Genomic DNA, 20,816 nt, shown 5'->3' on the forward strand with positions numbered 1-20,816 from the left:
TATAGACATGAATAATTAATTATGGTGAGGAAGATTGGTTTGTTTTTAATGAGAAAAGGTAAAACCTTTCACCGTGGCAGAAAGGTATAAAAGGGTGTGTGTGTGTGTGTGTGTGTGTGTGTGTGTGTGTGTGTGTGTTTGCATAATTTAGACTTTCTGCAGACCGTCTCACTTTATTGTTTTAAATAAAGTTTTGACATCCATAACCCCTGGTCTCTGGAAGTTTTTTTTTACTTTGGTTGGAGGGATTTCTCCACGACATTATGTCTGCGCACTGATTTATACATTTAAACTCGACTGGAGTGAAATTATGGACCGATCCGCTCTGCATAGCGTCGCACACTTTCAGCTGGCTCGAATCCCAAATCTTCTCCCACTCCAGTTTACCAGACTGTGAGATGACGTCGTCCAACCCCTACGTAGTGCACTCATCATCCCTAAACACGCCGTTTGGGATAGAGCCAGAGTGTGTGTCTGTGTGTGAGTGTGTGTGTGAGCGAGTGTGTGTGTGTGAGTGTGTGTGTGAGCGAGTGTGTGTGTGAGTGTGTGTGTGAGCGAGTGTGTGTGTGAGTGTGTGTGTGAGAGAGTGTGTGTGTGCGCGCGCGCTGCGCGCGCTGGCTGGAGCTTTAAAGCGGAGTTGAGCGCTGAGGAGGAGGAATACCGCCAGACCCAGCTCCCTGACACACAGTATCTATTAAAAGCACTGAACCCGAGCAGCGGTGAGTGATTAATGGAGGTCAGTCTGCTGGAGCTGCTCAGTGTGGAGGTGAACTGCAGCCTCGCGGACGCGTTTGGAGACGCTGCGTACGGAAACGCGTCAGGTGCGCGTCGCTGTCCGGTGATGGACATGGTTTTGGTTTTCTTTGCGTGATGAATTGTTTCTTTTTGTTTAATACATGATTGTGTTGTTCAGACGCTCTGTACTGCAACGCCACGGCGGATGAGATCGGCACGTGCTGGCCGAGGAGCGGCGCGGGGAGAGTGGTGGCGCGGCCGTGTCCCGACTTCATCAACGGGGTCAAGTACAACAGCACCAGTAAGGAGCAAGTTTCAGCGCGCGTGCGCGCGTGTGTGTGAGTGTTTGTGTGTGTGTGTGAGAGTACATGCATGCATTATTTGGTGTGTTCACGCACATGTACGCACACACGTCTTTTTGACATACTGCGTGTGTGTGTGTGCATGCACGTGCAAAGATGTATATACATTCATGCATGAATACACACACACACACACACACACACGCACACCCTTACATGCATGCATAAATACACTGTTCAAATAATAAAGGGAACACTTAATCACACATGGATCGCAGTGAATGAAATATTCAAGCTGAAAGTCTTTACTTATATACTGTATGTTGTACCATTAGTTGAGAGTGAAATTATTATTATTTTTTGCTTCCTCGATGGTCAGTGGAAACCAAAATCACCAGCACTCTGAGAGCTGGATTCAAACTCGCACCGAAAAGCAAATAAATAAATAAAAAAATAAATTACAGGCGGATGCAACTTGCATGAATTTCATCACAGCAACTCATAATGTAAGTGAGTAGTGTGTATGGCCCTCGCGTGCCTGTATGCACTCCCGACAACATCTGGGCATGCTCCTGATGAGATGGCAGATGGTGTCCTGGGGGATCTCCTCACAGACCTGGATCAGGGCATCAGTGAGCTCCTGGACAGTCTGTGGTGCTACTTGGCAGCTCGATACATAACATCCCAGAGGTTCTCATTTGGTTTCAAGTCTGAGGAACGTTGAGGTCCACTCAATGGCATCAATCTGTCAGACCCTGTCCTGCATCAGGAGGAACCCAGGGCCCACTGCACCAGCGTCAGGTCTGACAATGGCTCTGATTTCATCCTGGTACCTAACAGCAGTGCAGGTACCGTTGGCTAGCATGTGGAGGTCTGTGCGACCCTCCGAGGATATTCCTCCACAGACCATCACTGACCCACCGCCAAACCGGTCATGTTGGATGATGTTGCAGGCAGCATAACGTTCCCCACGGCATCTCCAGAGTCTTTCATGTCTGTCACATGTGCTCAGTGTGAACCTGCTCTCATCCGTGAAGAGAACATGGCGCCAATGGCGGACCTGCCAATTCTGGTGTTGTCTGGCAAATGCCAGTCGAGCTGCACAGTGCTGGCTGTGAGTACAGGTCCCGCTAGAGAACCTCAGGCCCTCATGCCACCCTCATGGAGTCTGTTTCTGACAGTTTGGTCAGAAACATGTGCAACAATAGCCTGCTGGAGGTCATTCTGTAGGGCTCTGGCAGTGCTCCTCCTGGTCCTCCTTGCACAAATGAGTAGATACTGGTCCTGCTGCTGGGTGTCACCCTTCTACAGCCCTGTCCAGCTCTCCTCGTGTAGCGGCCGGTATCTCCTCTCCTCTGCGGGGTGTCTTGCTGTTGCGTCTCCAGTGCACCTGTTGTCCCTTTCATCTGCACCAAAGCAGGTGAAACTGACCCACAATCACTTATGCTTCCTAACTGGACAGATCAATGTCCCTGAAGTGTAAGTGTTATACCGTGATGATGAAGTGTTCCTTTCATTTTTTTGAGCAGTGTATGTGCGTGAAAATAAATGTGTACACATGTACACAGCACTAGAAAGAAAGACGTTTGTGTGTGTGCGTTTGCATATGTACACACTCTTATGTGCATGCGTACGTACATAACACAAAATCCCATACATGAGCGCATGTGAACACACAAGGATGAAGAAGTGTGTGTGTGTGTGTGTGTGTGTGTGTGTGTGTGTGTGTGTGTGTGTGTATGTGCGAGAGAGAGAGAGAGAGAGAGAGAGAGAGAGAGAGATTGCTGTACCATTGTAAAAATGCTGATCATAAAGCAACACAAGTTTTTTTTATTATTATTATTTGTACTTGATGATGATAAAAGGATGCTTTTATAGGCCATTAACATTAATTAGCATTTCTGTGATGAGTGTGTAGTGTTAAATTATTTCAAGTGATCAACTCCAGCTGGAGTGCTCTGTGTGAGTGTGTGTGTGTGTGTGTGTGTTAAAGCTGACCTATTATGCAAAATTCACTTTTAAATGGTATTTGAACATAAATGTGTGTCAGCAGAGCACGTACACAACGGTAAAAATCCACCTGCTCCTTTTTAAAAAATCATAAACAGTGTCTCAGAATGAGCCGTTCTCGTTTTGGCTCTAACGTGACGTCTCGTTGGAACGAGCCCTATTAGCCCTATTAGCATAGCTCCTCCCCTGAGTGAGCTGCACCCAGTCGGCCATGGTCTCCACGCTGGAGCAGCTACAGTGATGAGAAGGACTTCTCGGCTTCGTAAGCATCAGAGCCACTGAAGACGCAGTGGAGAAGTTTTATTTCAGAAGGAAATGTGCCCCAAAAAAACCCTTAAATCATTTCACACCAGACTGCTTTGTGAACGCGGGTCAATACGAAGCAGGATTTACTAAAAACTAACTGTTCGTGATCCAGCTTCGTGTCCAGAAGACGTAAGTATCGCACTTTCTATTTTGTAAATCTTGTTTTAGCAGATTCTACGGCTAACGTAGTACCCGAAGCACGAGCTGTTCTCTTCCGGAAAGGGGGCGGGATGCAGCAGCTCATTTGCATTTAAAGAGACACACACGAAACCACCATGTTTTTGCTTCCAGATGAAAAAGGGGCGTTTTCAGCATGAGGTAATAAATGATCCTTCGAGTATTTTGAGCTGAAACTTCACAGACATGTTCTGGGGACACCTGAGACTTGTATTACATCTTGTAAAAAGGCTTCAAATAGGTCTCCTTTAACCTAGTGCACTGATGCCTAGCACAGTGAAGCTAAATAAAGAAACCAAGGACTGTGTGTGTGTCCTACTTCACTCATGTAGTGCTAATAAAGTAGTCTGATTCTAACACATACTTATTAACATACATTAGTAAATGATCTGTGCAGATGTGTGTGTGTGTGTGTGTGATCTGTGCAGATGTGTGTGAAGTTAAGTGATGAGTGCTTTGATCTCTGCCTTTCATTACTCCCCCCCCACACACACGAGTATAATTAGTGAGTGTTTTTGGAGGCGTGAGTATGAAACACATCATCGCTGCACACGTATTAAATATTCAGATCACTTCCTTTCGTTCCTGTGGTTCTTGCAGTGGTTTGTAAGGGGTTTGTGAAGCTCCAGTGAGGCTGATTGACGTATCGATCCGTTCTTGGTGACCTCTATAGCTTGTTTCTCAGATAATCTTGTATTGAGTCGATTGCACCAAACACCTGAACTCGGTTCTCAGGAGCGGTGTTCATTCTGGCTGCTTGTGAGAAAAATGGTCCACATTCGTGGTTTGACCCCATTTTTAGTGTTCAGTATCTGCTAGTGTTCTGCTCCATTATCTCAGTAACATTTTCTTTAAACTCTCCTCTTCACCTTAGTGACCCAGTGACAGTGAGGTTTCTCTGAGTGTAGCAGCTCAGCGATCATCTAACCATTGTTTATCAGATGTCCTTATACAGAGTGACTTATGGACTCTCGATGAAAAACACGTCAAGATGCTAGTGCATTAGATCAGGGACTAAGAGTACCATCAGTCCTGGTCCGGCGCTGAAAAACCTGCTGGTGAGGTTGGTATATTTTAAAAAAAACATTATCAGAAACCCCAGATAACTTCAAAGTGACGGAAGGTGAGATCTGAGAGTTGTCCAGAGAGATCATAAGATCCTATCGTGGGGATGAAGATCTCCAGGGATGAAGAGCAGCTCAGTCTTGCTGGGATTAAGCGTCCATGATTAAATCAGACATGCTGAGACTTGAGCAGAAACATGAGCCTCTGAGGAAGGAAAGGGGAGGAAGAGTTGAGGATCATCAGCATAGCAGTGGTATGAAAAGCCATGTGAGGATATGACCTCACTGAGAGATCAGAAGGAGAACAGAAGAGGACCATGCACTGAGCCTTGTGGGACACCAGTGGAAAGTCTGCACGGAGCAGAAGTGGATCTCATCCTTGTCACCTGAAACGATGAGCCTCCAGGCAGGAAGTAAACCGTTCCCACACTGTGCTGTGAATTCCATGAAGATGGATGAGAGTCCATGGATGGACCATGTCCAAGCTGGAAGTTCGAGGAGGATGAGGACTGAAGACAGTTTGGCTGATCTAGCGACAGGAAGCTTCAACAGCCAAAACTGGTTATGATCTTGGAGGTTGTTCTGCGTGACAGTTGATTGTCAGTATTTGGAGGTGTCCAGAGTGGGGTTCTTCAGGATGGGAATAACCCTTGCTGTTCTGAATCCAATCAGTACTTGACCATATGTTAATGATGGAGATTGAAGATGAAAGGGAGGGGGTCTTGTGAGATGGTTTGGAACTGTCTTTTTTTCTTTCTTTCTGTTAACACTGTAGATGTAGAGACAGAGGGAAAGTGTTTATAAAAGTGATAAATATAAATCTGCTGTATATGTGTGTGTTACTCATCAGATTTGCTGCATCATTGCGCTCCTCCATAATGACCGTTTTCACACACTCCTCTTAATGAGCTGGAGGTTTTGTTCCCTTCCCAGTGTGTGCTTGTGTTTGTGCGTGTGCCGTAATTTGAGTTGCTTGTATTACTTTTTGTGATTCTGTGAAAGATGATGTACAGTATAAACTAAACCTTTTTAGTGATTTATAATTATTTTTGTTCTGGTTGGAAAGACAGACATATGGATGAACAGATCGATAGATGGATGGATGGATGGACATACAGAGAGACAGTTGGACAGGTGGATGGACAGACAGATTAATAGACAACAGATAGACAGATAGATGGATGAACAGATGTATGGGTACAGTCAGACAGATAGCCATCCTCCTCCTGCTATCCTGATACTTATAAGCTCCTTCTCCTACCATCCTGATACCTATAAGCTCCTCCTATTTCCACCCTGAGACATACAAGCTCCTCCTCTTAACATCTTGATACCTATAAGCTACTCCACCTACCATCCTGATACCTACAAGCTCCTCCTCCTACCATCTTGATACCTATAAGCTCCTCCTCCTACCAGCTTGATACCTATAAGCTCCTCCTCTTGCCACCCTGAAACATACAAGCTCCTCCTACCATCTTGATACCTATAAGCTCCTCCTCCTACCAACTTGATACCTACAAGCTCCTCCTCTTGCCACCCTGAGACCTACAAGCTCCTCCTCCTACCATCTTGATACCTATAAGCTACTCCACCTACCATCCTGATACCTACAAGCTCCTCCTCCTACCATCTTGATACCTATAAGCTCCTCCTCCTACCAGCTTGATACCTATAAGCTCCTCCTCTTGCCACCCTGAGACCTACAAGCTCCTCCCCCTACCATCTTGATACCTATAAGCTCCTCCTCCTACCATCTTGATACCTATAAGCTCCTCCTCCTACCATCCTGATACCTACAAGCTCCTCCTCCTACCATCTTGTTACCTATAAGCTCCTCCTCTTGCCTTCCTGAGGACCATAAGGTGTCTGTTTTTATTCTCTGTTAGTATCTTTGGGAGTTTTCTTCCACACGGTTGCTCTTGGTTTTCTCTGTAGGGGTTATAGCACTGATGTCTGTAAAGGTGCTCTGAGCCGTCTCTCTCTCTTTGTCACTTTCTTCTCTCTCTCTCTCTCTTTTCTCTCCAGTCCTTTGTCTCTATAATCTCCACCTCTCTACTTTTCTCTCTCTTTATCTGTGACTTTGCTCCTGCAGTGCCTTAAATGTGCATTGCTCTGGCATGATTAGAGTGAGGTGTAAAGCCCTCAAGGTTTTACACGCGGAATTAACACTCGCATAAAAATAGACGAGGGAGTTGATAAGGAGAGCTATAAATGACGAGCCCATCCCTCTCTCACTCACTCTATCGGTGCTCTGCCTACACGAGGAATATTTTTATCTGCTCTTAAAGTTTGTTCCTGATTTTGATAAGGTGGAGATCCTGAGCAGCAAGTTTCCCAATCCTTCTCCCGAGTGTGCTCGTGTATGACTACACTCACACGGCTGTGTTACGTGACGCACTCGGGCCTTTTTCCTCCCTCAGGACTTCACTTCTTTTTCTTCTTTTTTTTTTTTTTACAAATGTAGCGTAATCATCTCAAACTTTTTAGAAGCTTCTCCAGCTCAGAGTTCAGCGGAATCCTCAGCGTCAGCAAATGTAGCAGACGAGTCTCTTTTTGTTTTGCACTATGCAGTGAAGGTGACAGCGGTGTTATTGCCTATTGTTACGGTTGGCCCGAGGCCTGATGGGAAAGCGCCAGTGTAAGGAGAAAACTTCAGCCACATGCCATGACACCTATTCAAACCGCTTAATAAATGGTAATGCTGCGTTTGCAGGAAAAAAAAACCCAACTCCCAGACGCAAAAGAGGAAACTTCAGGGCAGAGTTTCACTGCTTGGGTGTAAAATTGCTCTGGATTTAGTTTGAATGCTTTCGAGTTTTAACACAAGTCAAAAAAGTTTGAGGATTGAAACAAGTGCAGTCAGCTCTAAAAGTCTAACTGAGTTAACAGAATTGATTTCTTTAATCTGTTATTGAAAACTCAGCAACTCTCTATCAGAAGGTTTTCAGTAAGAAAGTAATAAAACACTTCAGACTAACACACTGAACATGTTTCTGATAACTGACTACATTTAACTGGACTTATAGTGTGTATATACATATATATATATATATATATATATATATATATATATATATATATATATATATGTGTGTGTGTGCGTGTATATGTTGTTTCTTTCACCTCGTTGTACCTAAATGTATGTGGAAGTGTCAGGGAAAGAGTTAAATCACACTGCATAAAGAAGGCAAAAAATAACCAGCGCTGAGTTGAGACCGTGATGCAGTGTGAACACGCCGTGTGTGTGTGTGTGTGTGTGTGTGTGTGTGTGTGTGTGTGTCTCAGAGGAGCGAGGAGCTTTGCATCGTGTGAGATTCAGAGCCGGTCTTGAAGTTTTCTATCACATGGTGTAAATGAAGTGATGAGTCCTGCAGAACGTCTGTGATGTCCTTACATGGTGACGGAAAAGTGAAAGGCGCAGTAGCGAGTGTCGCGTTAACACCAGCCGAACGCCAGAGGAGGAAACGTATACAGTAGCTTTTCTGACCGTATGAAGTAATAAAGTGTTGTTGAATATCACTCTCTAGTTCGTCACTCAATCCAGTGTAAATGGCGGAGAGCAGGAAGGATGGAAATAAAGAGCATGCAGAGGAAATTGAGTCAGTATCAGCGATCGGTTCCTTTACCCCCAGGACACGCTTGGTGTGTTTGCAGAGGCCAAGAGTATCTCGGTAAGAGCTGGAGAGATCCACAGCTCAGATAGGAGAAGCTCCTGGACACTCCACAAAGATAGACTTTATGGAAGAGTGGAGAGTCGTATGATGCAGCAAATAAGTGGAAGTACAGATGTTCTCTGGTTTGATGAACTTCATCACCCTGACAGACCATCCACTCTGTAAAGCATCGTGGTGGTAGCATGGTGTTGAGTGTTACCCTTGTCCTCTTGGTTGTTATTCTGACTAATCCCCAGTTTCCTCAGTGACTTTAGGTGGACAGTCTTCTCTAGGCAGAGTTGCAGTTGTTTCAGTGTCACACCATGGGAAGCTTTTCCAGAACTTTATCCGGGACTAATTGTGATGGCTCATTGGTCATCCTGGTGCTGTTTTTAATTTCAATTTTATTTTTTAGGTATTTTCTCTAATAAAATTTGGGTTCTTCCATTGAGTTAATTACATGACTTTTGATGTGGGGGGCAGTGATAGCTTGAAGGTTAAGGCTGTGGGTCAGAAGGGTCACTGATCAGAAGGTCGGGGGTTCAAGCCCCAGTACTGCCAAGCTGCCACTGTTGGGCCATTGAGCAACTCTCTCTGCTCCAGGGGGCGCTGTATCATGGCTGACCCTGCACTCTGACCCTAACTTCCTGATATGCTGGGGTATGCGAAGAAAAGAATTTCACTGTGCTGTAATGTACACGTGATTAATAAAGACTCATTATCATTATAATGGGACTATAATTCCCAGTTAGGTCCGTTTCAGTTCCAGGATGTACAGTAATGTAGAAAAGTTCAAGGGAGTGAATACTTGTGGAAGCCGCAGTGGATATAAAAATCGATAAACGAACACCAGGTCAGTGAGGTCCTGATTTAATACGATCCCAATAAGAAAGTGTGTCTACAGTCTGATAAATTGTGTGCTCGGTGTGTTGCAGCGATCTACAAAAGATGAACTGTAAATACGGCAAAGGAAATTATAATACATGTGGGATTTGTGTATGTGCTGATCCTTCTTGATTGTTCTAGGACGTCAAAGAGATGTGAAACTGAACCGAATCTGATAAAAGGCAGCGAGGCAGTTAAATAAAAAAACGAAAAACGTGACAGGAATGTGAATCCCTGTCATTTTAAAAACACTCAGACATCATTTTCACAAACTTTTATCTTGTCTAAATGGCATAAACAAGCTTCTGTAAATTTAATACATGCCCTTCAGTTGTGTTCATTTACATACAATCTCTCTCTGTTTCTGTCGGTTAATTAGAAACGACTCTAATTAGAAATTGATTAAGGTGACCGCATGAAGTCGACATGCTATTATATTCCTCATGTGAAGCTCTCGGTGAAGGTGTTTTTTTCTGGCTGTGATGCAGTTGTTTAGCATGCGTGGTTGAGTAATAGCAGCACTTATGCACACAGACAGTTAGCGTCTGTTAGGTCAGCTCGCTTGAGGGTAGCAATGTCTGCACTTTAAAAAGCTCCCTTCCTTATTGCCCAGTTTCCTCTCGTTCTTTTCCCTCTCCAGTTGTTCAGTACGTCAAACACAGCTCGAACAACAGGGACAAATCTAGGCGGAAAAGCAAATTCTATCATGTGCTTCCTCTTTTCAATCTGTAGCTTGCTGTTAGTGCTACAGCGTACTGTGTACAATACTCGCACTAAACTCCACCCTAAAGCAGAATTTAACATTCAGATTTGGTATTCGCTCATGCTCTTCATTCTTGAATAAGTTTAAGAGTTAGGCCGCATTCAATTCAGTACATATAGCTCGGCGAAATGAGATTTGTTCTCTAATCGTAGCTCGAATTTTGCGCATGTAGCAGCTGCAGTATTATACAATACGGAATTTAACTGCACAGTGGCTGCTCAGAATGACGACAAAGCCAGCAAAGCTCGCGGTTCGGTCTCCGTGTTGTTGTGTATACGATCGAGGAAGCGTAACGGTCATGTGGTAGGGGCTTGATGAATCAGGGAAGGATACGCAGTGATCAGGGGGTGAATATGGGCGAAGCCATGCCTTCGTTTTCGGAAGTCTTCGTTTTGGTCTGTTTACACTGAAACGTGAGCCCAGAGTTTTCAATCTAAAACGGGGTCTTCGGCGTTTCCGTTTTCGAGGGTCGGAAATGCCAAGTAGTGTAGACGACAGGTGTAACCGTAGCAACAGTTATGCGTTTTAAAACGAACATGCACTAGTGTAAACAGAGCCTAAGTGTGTAGTATGAATACAATCCAGACATGTTGCATCCGCCATGTTGGCATTGTCATGTGACCTACAACTTTAAAACAGCCGACGCCAGTGAGCGTAAAAGGGAAAAGTAAGAAGGCCTGGTTAGTGAATGTCACTGTTAGGGTTGGAACCGGAGGTGCTTACCTGTGCAGGTAGTGTGCTGGAGTTTCACAGGAGGGTCACTCAGTGCAGGAGAAAGAAGAGAAAGGCCATCTACATGAACACAGAGGCTGCAGAGAGAGGAGCCTCGAGGAGCCTCGAGGAGGGAAATGGTGGATCTGTGGGAGGATGCTGCTAGGGAACCTGCTGAAGTCTAATCAACCTCTGATAAGCCTCTAATCAGACCCGAAACACTCAAGGATCCCAGGTAACGTCACCGCGTCTAAGCATCAGACGAAGAGTCAAATCAGTGAACACATTTTTCACTGTGCTGACTAAAAAGCAGTCATTCTGAACACTTTCCTAAAGTTCAGGTCCATCTGAAGTGCAAAGGTTGAGTCAAACCTCAGTGAGGAGCATGTGTGTGTGTGTGTGTGTGTGTGTGTGTGTGTGTGTGTGTGTGAGAGAGAGAGAGAGAGAGCTGGAGTGCTGGAGGAGTGTGTGTGAGCTCTAGTGCGGGAGGAGTGTGTGTGTGCGCCGGAAGAGGCGGAGGCGTATCACCAGGGCAGGCTTGGGGCCCTGCATACTGAGAGGCCCCTGAGGGCTGATCATTTAAATAATCATCTTTGACTAATGCGCAGCAACATCTCAGCAGCGCCGTTAAAGGAGGCCCTGTCCTGTGTGGAGCACTGTCTCAAGGACTTGGAGGAAGAGGAAAAGAGGAAGAGGAAAAGAGGAAACGGAGGAAGAGGAAAAGAGGAAACGGAGGAAGAGGAAAAGAGGAAAGGGAGGAGGAAAAGAGGAAACAAAAGGAGGAGGAAACAGGAGGAGGAGGAAAAGAGGAAACGGGAGGAGGAGGAGGAAAAGAGGAAACTGAGGAAGAGGGAAGGAGGAAAGGGGAGGAGGGGGAAAAGAGGAAATGGGAGGAGGAGGAAAAGAGGAAAGGGAGGAGGAGGAAAAGAGGAAAGGGGAGGAGGAAAAGAGGAAACGGGAGGAGGAAGAAAAGAGGAAACGGGAGGAAGAGGGAAGGAGGAAAGGGAAGGAGGAGGAAAAGAGGAAATGGGAGGAGGAAAAGAGGAAACGGGAGGAGGAAGAAAAGAGGAAACGGGAGGAGGAGGAAAAGAGGAAACGGGAGGAGGAAAAGAGGAAAGGGGAGGAGGAGGAAAAGAGGAAACGGGAGGAGGAAAAGAGGAAACGGGAGGAGGAAGAAAAGAGGAAACGGGAGGAGGAGGAAAAGAGGAAACGGGAGGAGGAAAAGAGGAAACGGGAGGAGGAGGAAAAGAGGAAACGGGAGGAGGAAAAGAGGAAACGGGAGGAGGAGGAAAAGAGGAAACGGGAGGAGGAAGAAAAGAGGAAACGGGAGGAGGAGGAAAAGAGGAAACGGGAGGAGTAAAAGAGGAAAGGGGAGGAGGAGGAAAAGAGGAAACGGGAGGAGGAGGAAAAGAGGAAACGGGAGGAGTAAAAGAGGAAACGGGAGGAGGAAGAAAAGAGGAAATGGAGGAAGAGGGAAAGAGGAAAGGGGAGGAGGAGGAAAAGAGGAAACGGGACAGGTGTAAGTGACGGAGATAATGATGAGTGAATTAGGGATCATTAAAAACAAAGATCTCGTTCAGTTTTATTTCATTGTATAACACGATGAATTACTGCTAATAATAAACCATCTGTAAACATCTACACTTTATCTTCTGGAGATGTCTTCATGGATCAAAGTCTTCAAAACACACGTCTTCTGCTATTCCTCCAACATCCAATCTAGGTCCACCTCTTGCTGGAGTGTGTGTGTGCGTGCGTGTGTGTGCGCGTGCGTGTGTGTGTGTGTGTGTGCACGTGTGTGTGTGTGTGCTTTTTATTACACAGTAGTGTGTTTATATTGTATTTGATCCTCTGCAAATTTAACTGCTGTGTTGTTAAATGGCAACTGTTTTAAACTGTTCTGTAATTACGAGACAGGAATTTCTCCATTTCTCTCTGTCTCTCTCTGTGTTGTTCTCTGTCTCTCTCTCTCTGTTTCTCGTTCTCTCTCTCTCTCCATCTCTCTCTCTCTCTCTCTCTGTCTCTGTCTCAATCTCTGTCTCTCTCTGTCTCTCTCTTTCTCTTTCTTTCTGTCTCTTTCTCTGTCTCTTTCTCTCTCTCTCTCTCTCTCTTTCTCTTTCTTTCTGTCTCTCTCTCTCTGTCTCTCTCACTAAGTCTCTCTCTCTTTCTCTTTCTTTCTGTCTCTCTCTCCGTCTCTCTCACTCTGACTCTCTCTCTTTCTCTTTCTTTCTGTCTCGTTCTCTGTCTGTCTCTCTGTCTCACTCTAAGTTTATTATTCTAAGTTTATATATACATTTTTTTCTTTACGCATTGGAACATTAGAGCACAGTCATTGGGTGAGTGTGTGATAGTATTAGCAAGTAAGTGGTGTTATTAGTTTTATTTCTTGCTGCGGGGAGCTGTTGATCTCGTGACGGGGTGTAGGGATGGCGGCTCACCTGAGCGGTGGAGCCCGGCCTCTCTCACTCTGTCACGGGGTGCGGTGTGAGGTGACCGCCGAGGTCTCGGTGGAGCAGGTGCTATTGGCGGTAGAGGAGTTTATTGGATGCGAAAACATTATGGCGGCATCACAAATGAACAAGGCCATGGTGGTGTTCGTGAAGGAGATGGAACTCATGCATCAGCTGATTGAAGACGGAATAAAGGTAAGTGGAGAGCTTTATTCCGTCACTCCGCTGGGTGCAACAACAATTAAAATTACGGGTTTGAACATTCCTTAGTTCATCCCTAATGAGGATATCGAGCGGGAGCTGTCTCGCTTCGGTAAAATAGTGAGCGGTGTGAGAACGGTTCCGTTAAAGTGTAAAAACCCCGCGCTGAAGCACGTGACCTCTTTCAGGTGCACAGTGCTCATGTTTCTGAATGAACCCACGCTGGATATTTCATTCAGGCATGAGGGAAAATCATACATGCTGTACGCCAACACTGGGAGTATGAGGTGCTTCGAATGCGGGGACATTGGGCACAAAAAGTTTGCGTGTCCACATAAAAAACAAGACGGAGAGGAAGCTGGTATGAGCGGAGTCAGGGTGGAGAAGCAGGTTAATGTGAGCAGTGTAGAGCAGTCAGAGACTGCTGGAGGACAGGACACTGACCAAACCACTGCGGGGGTAATGGAGGAACAAGGGAGGAACTAAAAGATGGGTCAGATGAGCTGATTCCTGGAGGGAGAGGCCCAGAAGTGGAAAGAACTCAGGAATCGACAGTACAGGCACATACACAGAGCAGAGTGGGGGGTCAGACAGCATGGGGGGTTCAGCAGGGGAGGGGGGTCAGATAGCATAGGGGTGCAGCAGGGGAGGGGGGGTCAGACAACATGGGGGGTGCAGCAGGGGAGGGGGGTCAGACAGCATGGGGGGTTCAGCAGGGGAGGGGGTCAGACAGCGTGGGGGGTGTAGCAGGGGAGGGGAGGTCAGACAGCATGGATATAGCAGACAGTAGTGAGAAGTCAGTAAGTCTTCAAGCAGAGCAGGAGAAGGATGTGGAAGAGGAGGAATTCCAGGATGACAACCTCTCCGATATCTCAGACATTAGTGGGTCGCAGTTGGGGGGAGATCAACAGCTCTATTCACTAACTGAAATTATTGAATTTCTGGACGACACATTTGGCAGATCGGTTGAGGTCAAGGAATTTTTTTCCGAATATTGAAAAATGTATTGCATCAACAGTAAAGTTACAACGTACAGCAAGTTACGAGGAGCTAGACCAAAGGAAGAGATACCGTTTAAAAAGTCATCTAGCCAGATTACAGAAGTCCTTGGGCAGAAGAAAGAAAAAATGAAGGCCTTACACTGGGTGTTTTTCTTTTTCTGCACTGCTGTCTTTACTGCTTTCTCTTTTCTCTCTTTAATCCCTCCAATGGAAAAGTTAAAAATAGGCTCCTTAAACATCAGTGGTGATAGGGATAGGAACAAAAGAGCAGCAGTAGGAGAACTGATAAAACAAAAAAACATGGATATAATTTTCTTACAAGAGACTCACAGTAACCAGGAAAATGAGACCGAGTGGGAAATGTGGTGGGAAGGGAAAATTTTCCAGAGCCATGGAACAAATGTTAGTGCTGGGGTAGCAATACTTTTTAACAAAACATGGGGAAACCAACACACGCATAACGGAGCTGGAGCAGGGTAGGGTTTTAATGATGCAGGCGGAAATAAAGGGAATAGAGTGCGTTTTTATAAATGTTTATGCCCCCAACAACGGCAGTGAGAGAGCACAACTATTCAACAAACTAAAAAATGCAATACAACAAAGTGGAAGAAAACCCTTAGTAATATTGGGAGTGGATTGGAACTGCGCCACAGATTTTACACTAGACAGGATTGGGGAGGAACCACACCCACTGTCTGCTAAGGCACTTGAGGGGCTTATCAGACAGTGTGGCTTGGTTGACGTGTGGAAGGAGAGAAACCAGGGAATCACTTGGGTCAAAATTACTAACACAAAGATCACTGCAGCAGGAGTGCACAGGTTTTACATCACCAGAACAAATGGAAACAGATTCTACAAAGCAGTCACGAGCCCCTCTGGTCTTTCACCATTTAATTACTGTAGACCTATTGATCTGTCACTAAAAAGCATAGATGGTACTGGCATTTCAACACAAAACTGCTTCAGGATGAGGGATTCTGTGGAAATTTTAAGGTTTTTTGGGGAGAGTGGAAAAAAACAAAAGAAGATTTTAACAGTTTGGTCTCCTGGTGGGATTTGGGGAAAACACAAATCAAAGTATTTTGTCAGAAATACACAGCACACTCAATAGAGACAATAAAAGGTAAAATACAAGAACTTGAGGCAGAAATAAATTTAACAGAAAGTAGAAAATTTGTAGGAATGACCCAAACATGAGTAGTTTACTGGAATGAAGAGAGAAGCCACGGATTTTTACACGGACCTCTACAGTGCTGAGACCTGCGATCCATCCTGCAGGGAGGAGCTTTTCAGGGAGCTGCCCAAACTGACTCTCGAACAGAGCAGTATGCTGGACGCAGGACTTGAACTGCAGGAAGTGACCACTGCTGTTCAGCAGCTCGCACAGGGACGAGCACCTGGAATAGATGGACTACCAAATGAGTTGTAGAAGCATTTTTGGGGACTCATTTTTAAGTGCAGATCTACTGGAGGTTTTCAAGTGTTCGTTCAGCACGGGAAGGTTACCAGTGAACTGCACAAGAGCAGCCTTCACATTGCTTCCTTAAAAAGGAGACCTGGGACTCTTGAGGAACTGGAGACCTGTGGCACTTCTTTGCAGTGATTATAAAATCTTGTCAAAATGCCTGGCAAACAGACTAAAACAGTGCATGCACACAATAGTGCACAGCAACCAGTCATACTGCATACCGGACCGCACAATAATCGACAACATTTTTGTTGTAAAGATGTAATAGATGTATGCAAACTGAATTCATCTGATTTAGGTCTTCTATCACTAGACCAATAAAATGCTTTTGACAGGGTTGATCACGAATATTAATTTCAGGCACTTGAAGCCTTTGGTGTGGGAAGAAATTTTTTATTGTGGTTGAAAATGTTTTATTGTGAGGCCGTTTTTACACTCAAGGTTGGAGGTGGTTTTAGCTGCCCAGTCAGAATGGGAAGAGGAATCAGACAGAGGTGCACGTTATCTCTGCAGTCTGGCAATAGAACCACTGCTATGCCGCCTCAGAGCAGAACTACAGGGACTGTCAGTGAGAGGAGTGCAGGAAAACCTGGTCTTGTCAGCATACGCAGATGACGTGACAGTTTTTGCAAAAAACCAGAGTGACATTTGAACACTGACTCACAGCCTGGAAATGTACACAGGAGCTTCTTCAGCACATATTAATTGGGGTAAATGTGAGAGTCTTTTAAAAGGGCAGTGGCAGGAACAAGGCCCTCCCACTCTGGACTGAAAGAGTCACACTGGTCAGGGCTGTTGGCACCGGACTCTTTCCCACGAGGATGCTGGAGGTCCCTGTACAAACCGCCCATCGAGAAGTGCACAGCTGATCTTCAATGGTGGATAGTGCATGGGGCCGTGGCCACAAACAGACACGTGGCACACATCGACCCCACTAGGGGTAGGGAGTGTCTCTTCTGTGGCGAGGATGAAACAGTAGAACACTTGTTTTTGCATTGTCAAAGACTACAACGGTTGTTCTCTCTACTCGGAGCCTGGTGCAGAGGTTTGGGCGTTACACGGGCAGAAGAACTTTACATATATGGGCCAAAGTATATCCCAAAAAATAAAGCTGTGGTTCTACTAAATTTTATAATAGGTCAAGTCAAGCTCACTGTCTGGCTCACAAGAAAAAACAAAATGCAGGGAGGAGGCACTCAGGAGGCGGAAAAACCGCTAACTGCACTAGTTAAAGCTAGACTCAAAGTTGAGTATGTTTTTTTGTTTTTTTTTTAATGATTCGAAGGTTGCGAGAATTTTGTGATGTATGGGCAGCTGGAGAGGTTTTATGCTCTGCAGATGCAGGAGTTTTAAGTTTTAGTTTTAAAAAAGAGTGGGATGTAAATAAGTTTTCTTTTTTACCTCATTTTTGTTTTCGTACACAGGTTTTTTATTTGAATTTTTTTTTAAAAACTTTTTTAATTTGATAAATTTTATTTTATTTGTATTTATTTATTTATTTTCTTTTTCATTATCTACTATGTCTCACTAGGAGGAATCTGAACGATTAAATAAAAGGACAATTTAAAAGTCAAAAAGTCTCTCTCTCTCTGTCTCTCTCTCTGTCTCAGTAATTCTTGAGCTGAATATCTAGTGCTCTGATATGGAGATCCATAGATAAGTCACTGTGGTGGAATTAGAAAACACATACACGCGCACACCCACACACACACACAGTGGAGGACAGATGAAGAACGCTCTAATGAGATGTAATTAAGTTGATCCAGCACTTCACAACAGATGTTTTTTTTTAAATGTCAGTGTATTTTATTTTATTATATTGTGATGATGACTATTTATTTTATTATTTGTTATTTATAGTGATATTGATGTTTGTTGTGTTTTAGAATTTTGTGTTGTTTCTATGTATTATTTATAGTGTCATTTATTTTATGCGACGTCCACAGTTTATTCCTAAATTATTATTGAACGAGTAAATCTTTTTACTAATTTAAAGATTGAGAATGTTCTGCTGCTAGATGCTTTTGCCTCTTTCAAATGAATAAATAAATAAATAAATAAATAATTTTTTTCTAATGGAGTCAAGGAATTAACCAAAAAAAAAAGAAGTCTAGAATTGTTATTAGTCTGATAATTCTTCATAATAATCTCATAAAGATAAATATTAAGACTCTATAATACTAAATGAAAAGCTTAACTGTGTTTCCTCTCGGCCTTCTGCGAGATTCAGGACAGGAAGTGAAGGTCGGCTAATTGCTTGGCCTCATTTCATCCATCTAAAAGCAATTATTCTGTTTCACCTAGCGTATGTGCTTCACATAGTAAGTGCATTTGTGCGTCTGCACACTCACACACACACACACACACACACACACACACTCACACACACACACGTGCATTGTCTTAGTAATTTAATACAGTTTTATTTGTATAGCGTGTTTAACAGTGGACAGAACAGCTTTATAGAAATATATACATTCAGGATATAGATATTAAATGTATGAATTTATCCCTAATGAGCAGCCAGAGGTGATGGTGGTGAAACCTTGAAAGGAACCAGACTCAAAAGGGAACCCGTCCTCATCTGGGTGACACTGGATATTTCGATTATAAATAAATACACCCCTTCTATAAATGTGCTAATGCTACATGCTCAAATAGTGCAGTTGTGTAACCAGGAAGGTTTGAGGATTATCATCAGAGTCATTTCAGAATTCATTATATTTTAAGTTAAAGCCTATGGTATCAAACTGAAGTTATTAACTGTTCAATGATGGAAACTTGAGTGCAAATTTGTTCTTAGTCCTAAGGCTATGCAAGGGAGAACATCCACAGCCATCTTCATGGTTTCTAAGTGGTACCATCCACAGTAATCTCATGTATCTTTAGGCTGTCCATGTGGGACCATCCTCAGCAGCAGTGAGTGGTTTGGTTTTTAGGTGATGAGAACTCAAACATGAAGTAGGTCATCAGGATGGATCAGGCAAGTCCGGAGAGCAGAAGGGGTCAGGATCACTGGCATCTCAGTAGGATCATGTGCAGCTCGACAGATAGAGAGAGGGAAAGAGAGACAGAGATAGAGAGAGAGAGATTATTAGGTATGCTTATTGTCCCATAATGGTGAAGGACAATGTACTGTGCGTGAGTGAAAGGGGGGGGGGGGGGGGGGGGGCAGCATCCAAACATCCCAGTTCACCTCAACACTCTCTACCTGTGAGCCTTTAGATCTGCTCCTTTACCTAAGAAAAAAATTCACAAAATGCTTGAGTAAACAAATATGTTTTAAGCCTAGACTTAAACACTGAGACTGTGTCTGAGTCCCGAACACTAATTGGAAGACTGTTCCATAACTGTGGGTCTCTATAAGAGAAAGCTCTTCCCCCTGCTGTAGCCTTCACTATTCCAGGTACCAACAAATAGCCTGCATTTTCCAATTGAAGTAGGCGTGGCGGATCATAAAAGACCAAAAATTTGTTCAGGTACCATGGCACGGGACTATTCAGTGCTTCATAGGTCAGTGATAGTCTTTTATAATCAGTGTGAAATTTCACTGGGAGCCAGTGCAGTGTGGATAAGATCGGGGTGATGTGGTCGTATCTTCAGGTTCTAGTTAGGACTCTAGCAGCTGCATTCTGGACTAACTGGAGCTTATTTATATTCCTACTGGAACATCCAGACAGTAAGGCATTACAGTAATCTGGTCTAGAGGTGACGAAAGCCTGAAGACTGGAGTCGATAATCACACCAAAGTCTTTTACTGCTGCACATGATGAAACAGAAAGACCATCCAGAGTTACTGTGAGATCAGAAAGATTACTTCTAGCTACACGTGGTCCTAGTACAAGTATTTCTGTCTTATCAGAATGAAGTAAGAGGAAGTTAATAATCTGAAGTCTAATGTCCTTTACACATTCCTCAACTTTACTAAGCTTCTGTCTGTCCTCTGGCTTCGCTGAAACATACAGCTGTGTATCATCAGCATAACGGTGGAAGCTACAAACTGATAATGATCAGTCAAATAAGACCTGAGCCAGGAGAGGACTGTTCCCTTAATGCCAACAACATTTTCTAATCTATCAAGGAGAATAGTGTGATCTGTGGTATACAAAAGCTGTAACACAAGCAAGGATACACAACCCTGATCAGAGGTCAGTAGAAGGTCATTTACTACTTTAACTAACGCTGTCTCTGTGCTATGATGAGGTCTAAATCCTGACTGATACATTTCATGACTGTTGTTCCGATGTAGGTACAAGTATAGCTGCTGTGTACAACCTTTTCTAACACATCAAAATAGCTTGTCTCAGTCTCTAACTAGCTTTGAATACTCGTATGGTTTTACAGTTGTCTAGCAACAGTGTTCTCACAGCATTAACCACTTGAATGATTCTAGACATTTCCTATTTTACTCAAATTCTAGGATTGTACTATTAGAACTAGGACTTAATTTATACACAGTGCCCTCCACTAATATTGGCACTCTTGGTAAATATGAGCAAAGAAGGCTGTGAAAAATTATCTTTATTGTTTAACCTTTTGATCTTTTGTAAATTTTTCTTTACAAAAATACTCTGCTCTCATGTATATCAAACAATTACAAAGACAACATGTTTATCAAAAAATAAAACTTTGTGAAATATAGGTGTGCAACAATTATTAGCACCCCTACTAATTCCTTTACGGCATTTTGGCAGACTCCCTTATCCAGAGTGACTTTTATTTATCTCATTTATATATCTGAGCAGTTGAGGGTTAAGGGCCTTGCTCAAGGGCCCAACAGTGGCAGCTTGGTGGTGCTGGGGTTTGAATTCACAACCTTTTGATCAGTAACCCAACATCTTCACCACCTATAATTCAAGTATATTCCCATTGATATTTTATTTTTTTTTCGTACACATGGGTGACTAGGAACAGGAAATTGTTCAACCATGACTTCCTGTTTCACAGGGGTATAAATTTGAGGTAACACATATGCCAAATTCCCATAGTCATTCATAACAATAGGTAAGAGCAAGGGATATAACAGTGATGTGCGGCAAAAGGTTGTTGAGCTTATAATCTTATAAGCTTCTAATGAGCTTATCTGG

The 20,816-nt window shown here is 43.9% G+C and overlaps 1 protein-coding gene across 1 annotated transcript in view; it reads left to right on the plus strand.

Moving 5' to 3' along the window:
- The first annotated feature begins 420 nt into the window (after positions 1 to 420).
- LOC108267257 (corticotropin-releasing factor receptor 2) overlaps positions 421 to 20,816 on the plus strand; it is a 70,101-nt gene continuing 49,705 nt past the window's right edge. The window contains exons 1-2 of the mRNA XM_053681213.1: positions 421 to 821; positions 914 to 1,036. Of these exons, the coding sequence (XP_053537188.1) occupies positions 731 to 821; positions 914 to 1,036 (214 nt within the window). The 5' untranslated portion in view covers positions 421 to 730. The remainder of the gene's footprint in view (positions 822 to 913; positions 1,037 to 20,816) is intronic.

Source organism: Ictalurus punctatus, chromosome 7 (assembly GCF_001660625.3).
Source record: "Ictalurus punctatus breed USDA103 chromosome 7, Coco_2.0, whole genome shotgun sequence".
In the NCBI taxonomy this organism is placed as follows: domain Eukaryota; kingdom Metazoa; phylum Chordata; class Actinopteri; order Siluriformes; family Ictaluridae; genus Ictalurus; species Ictalurus punctatus.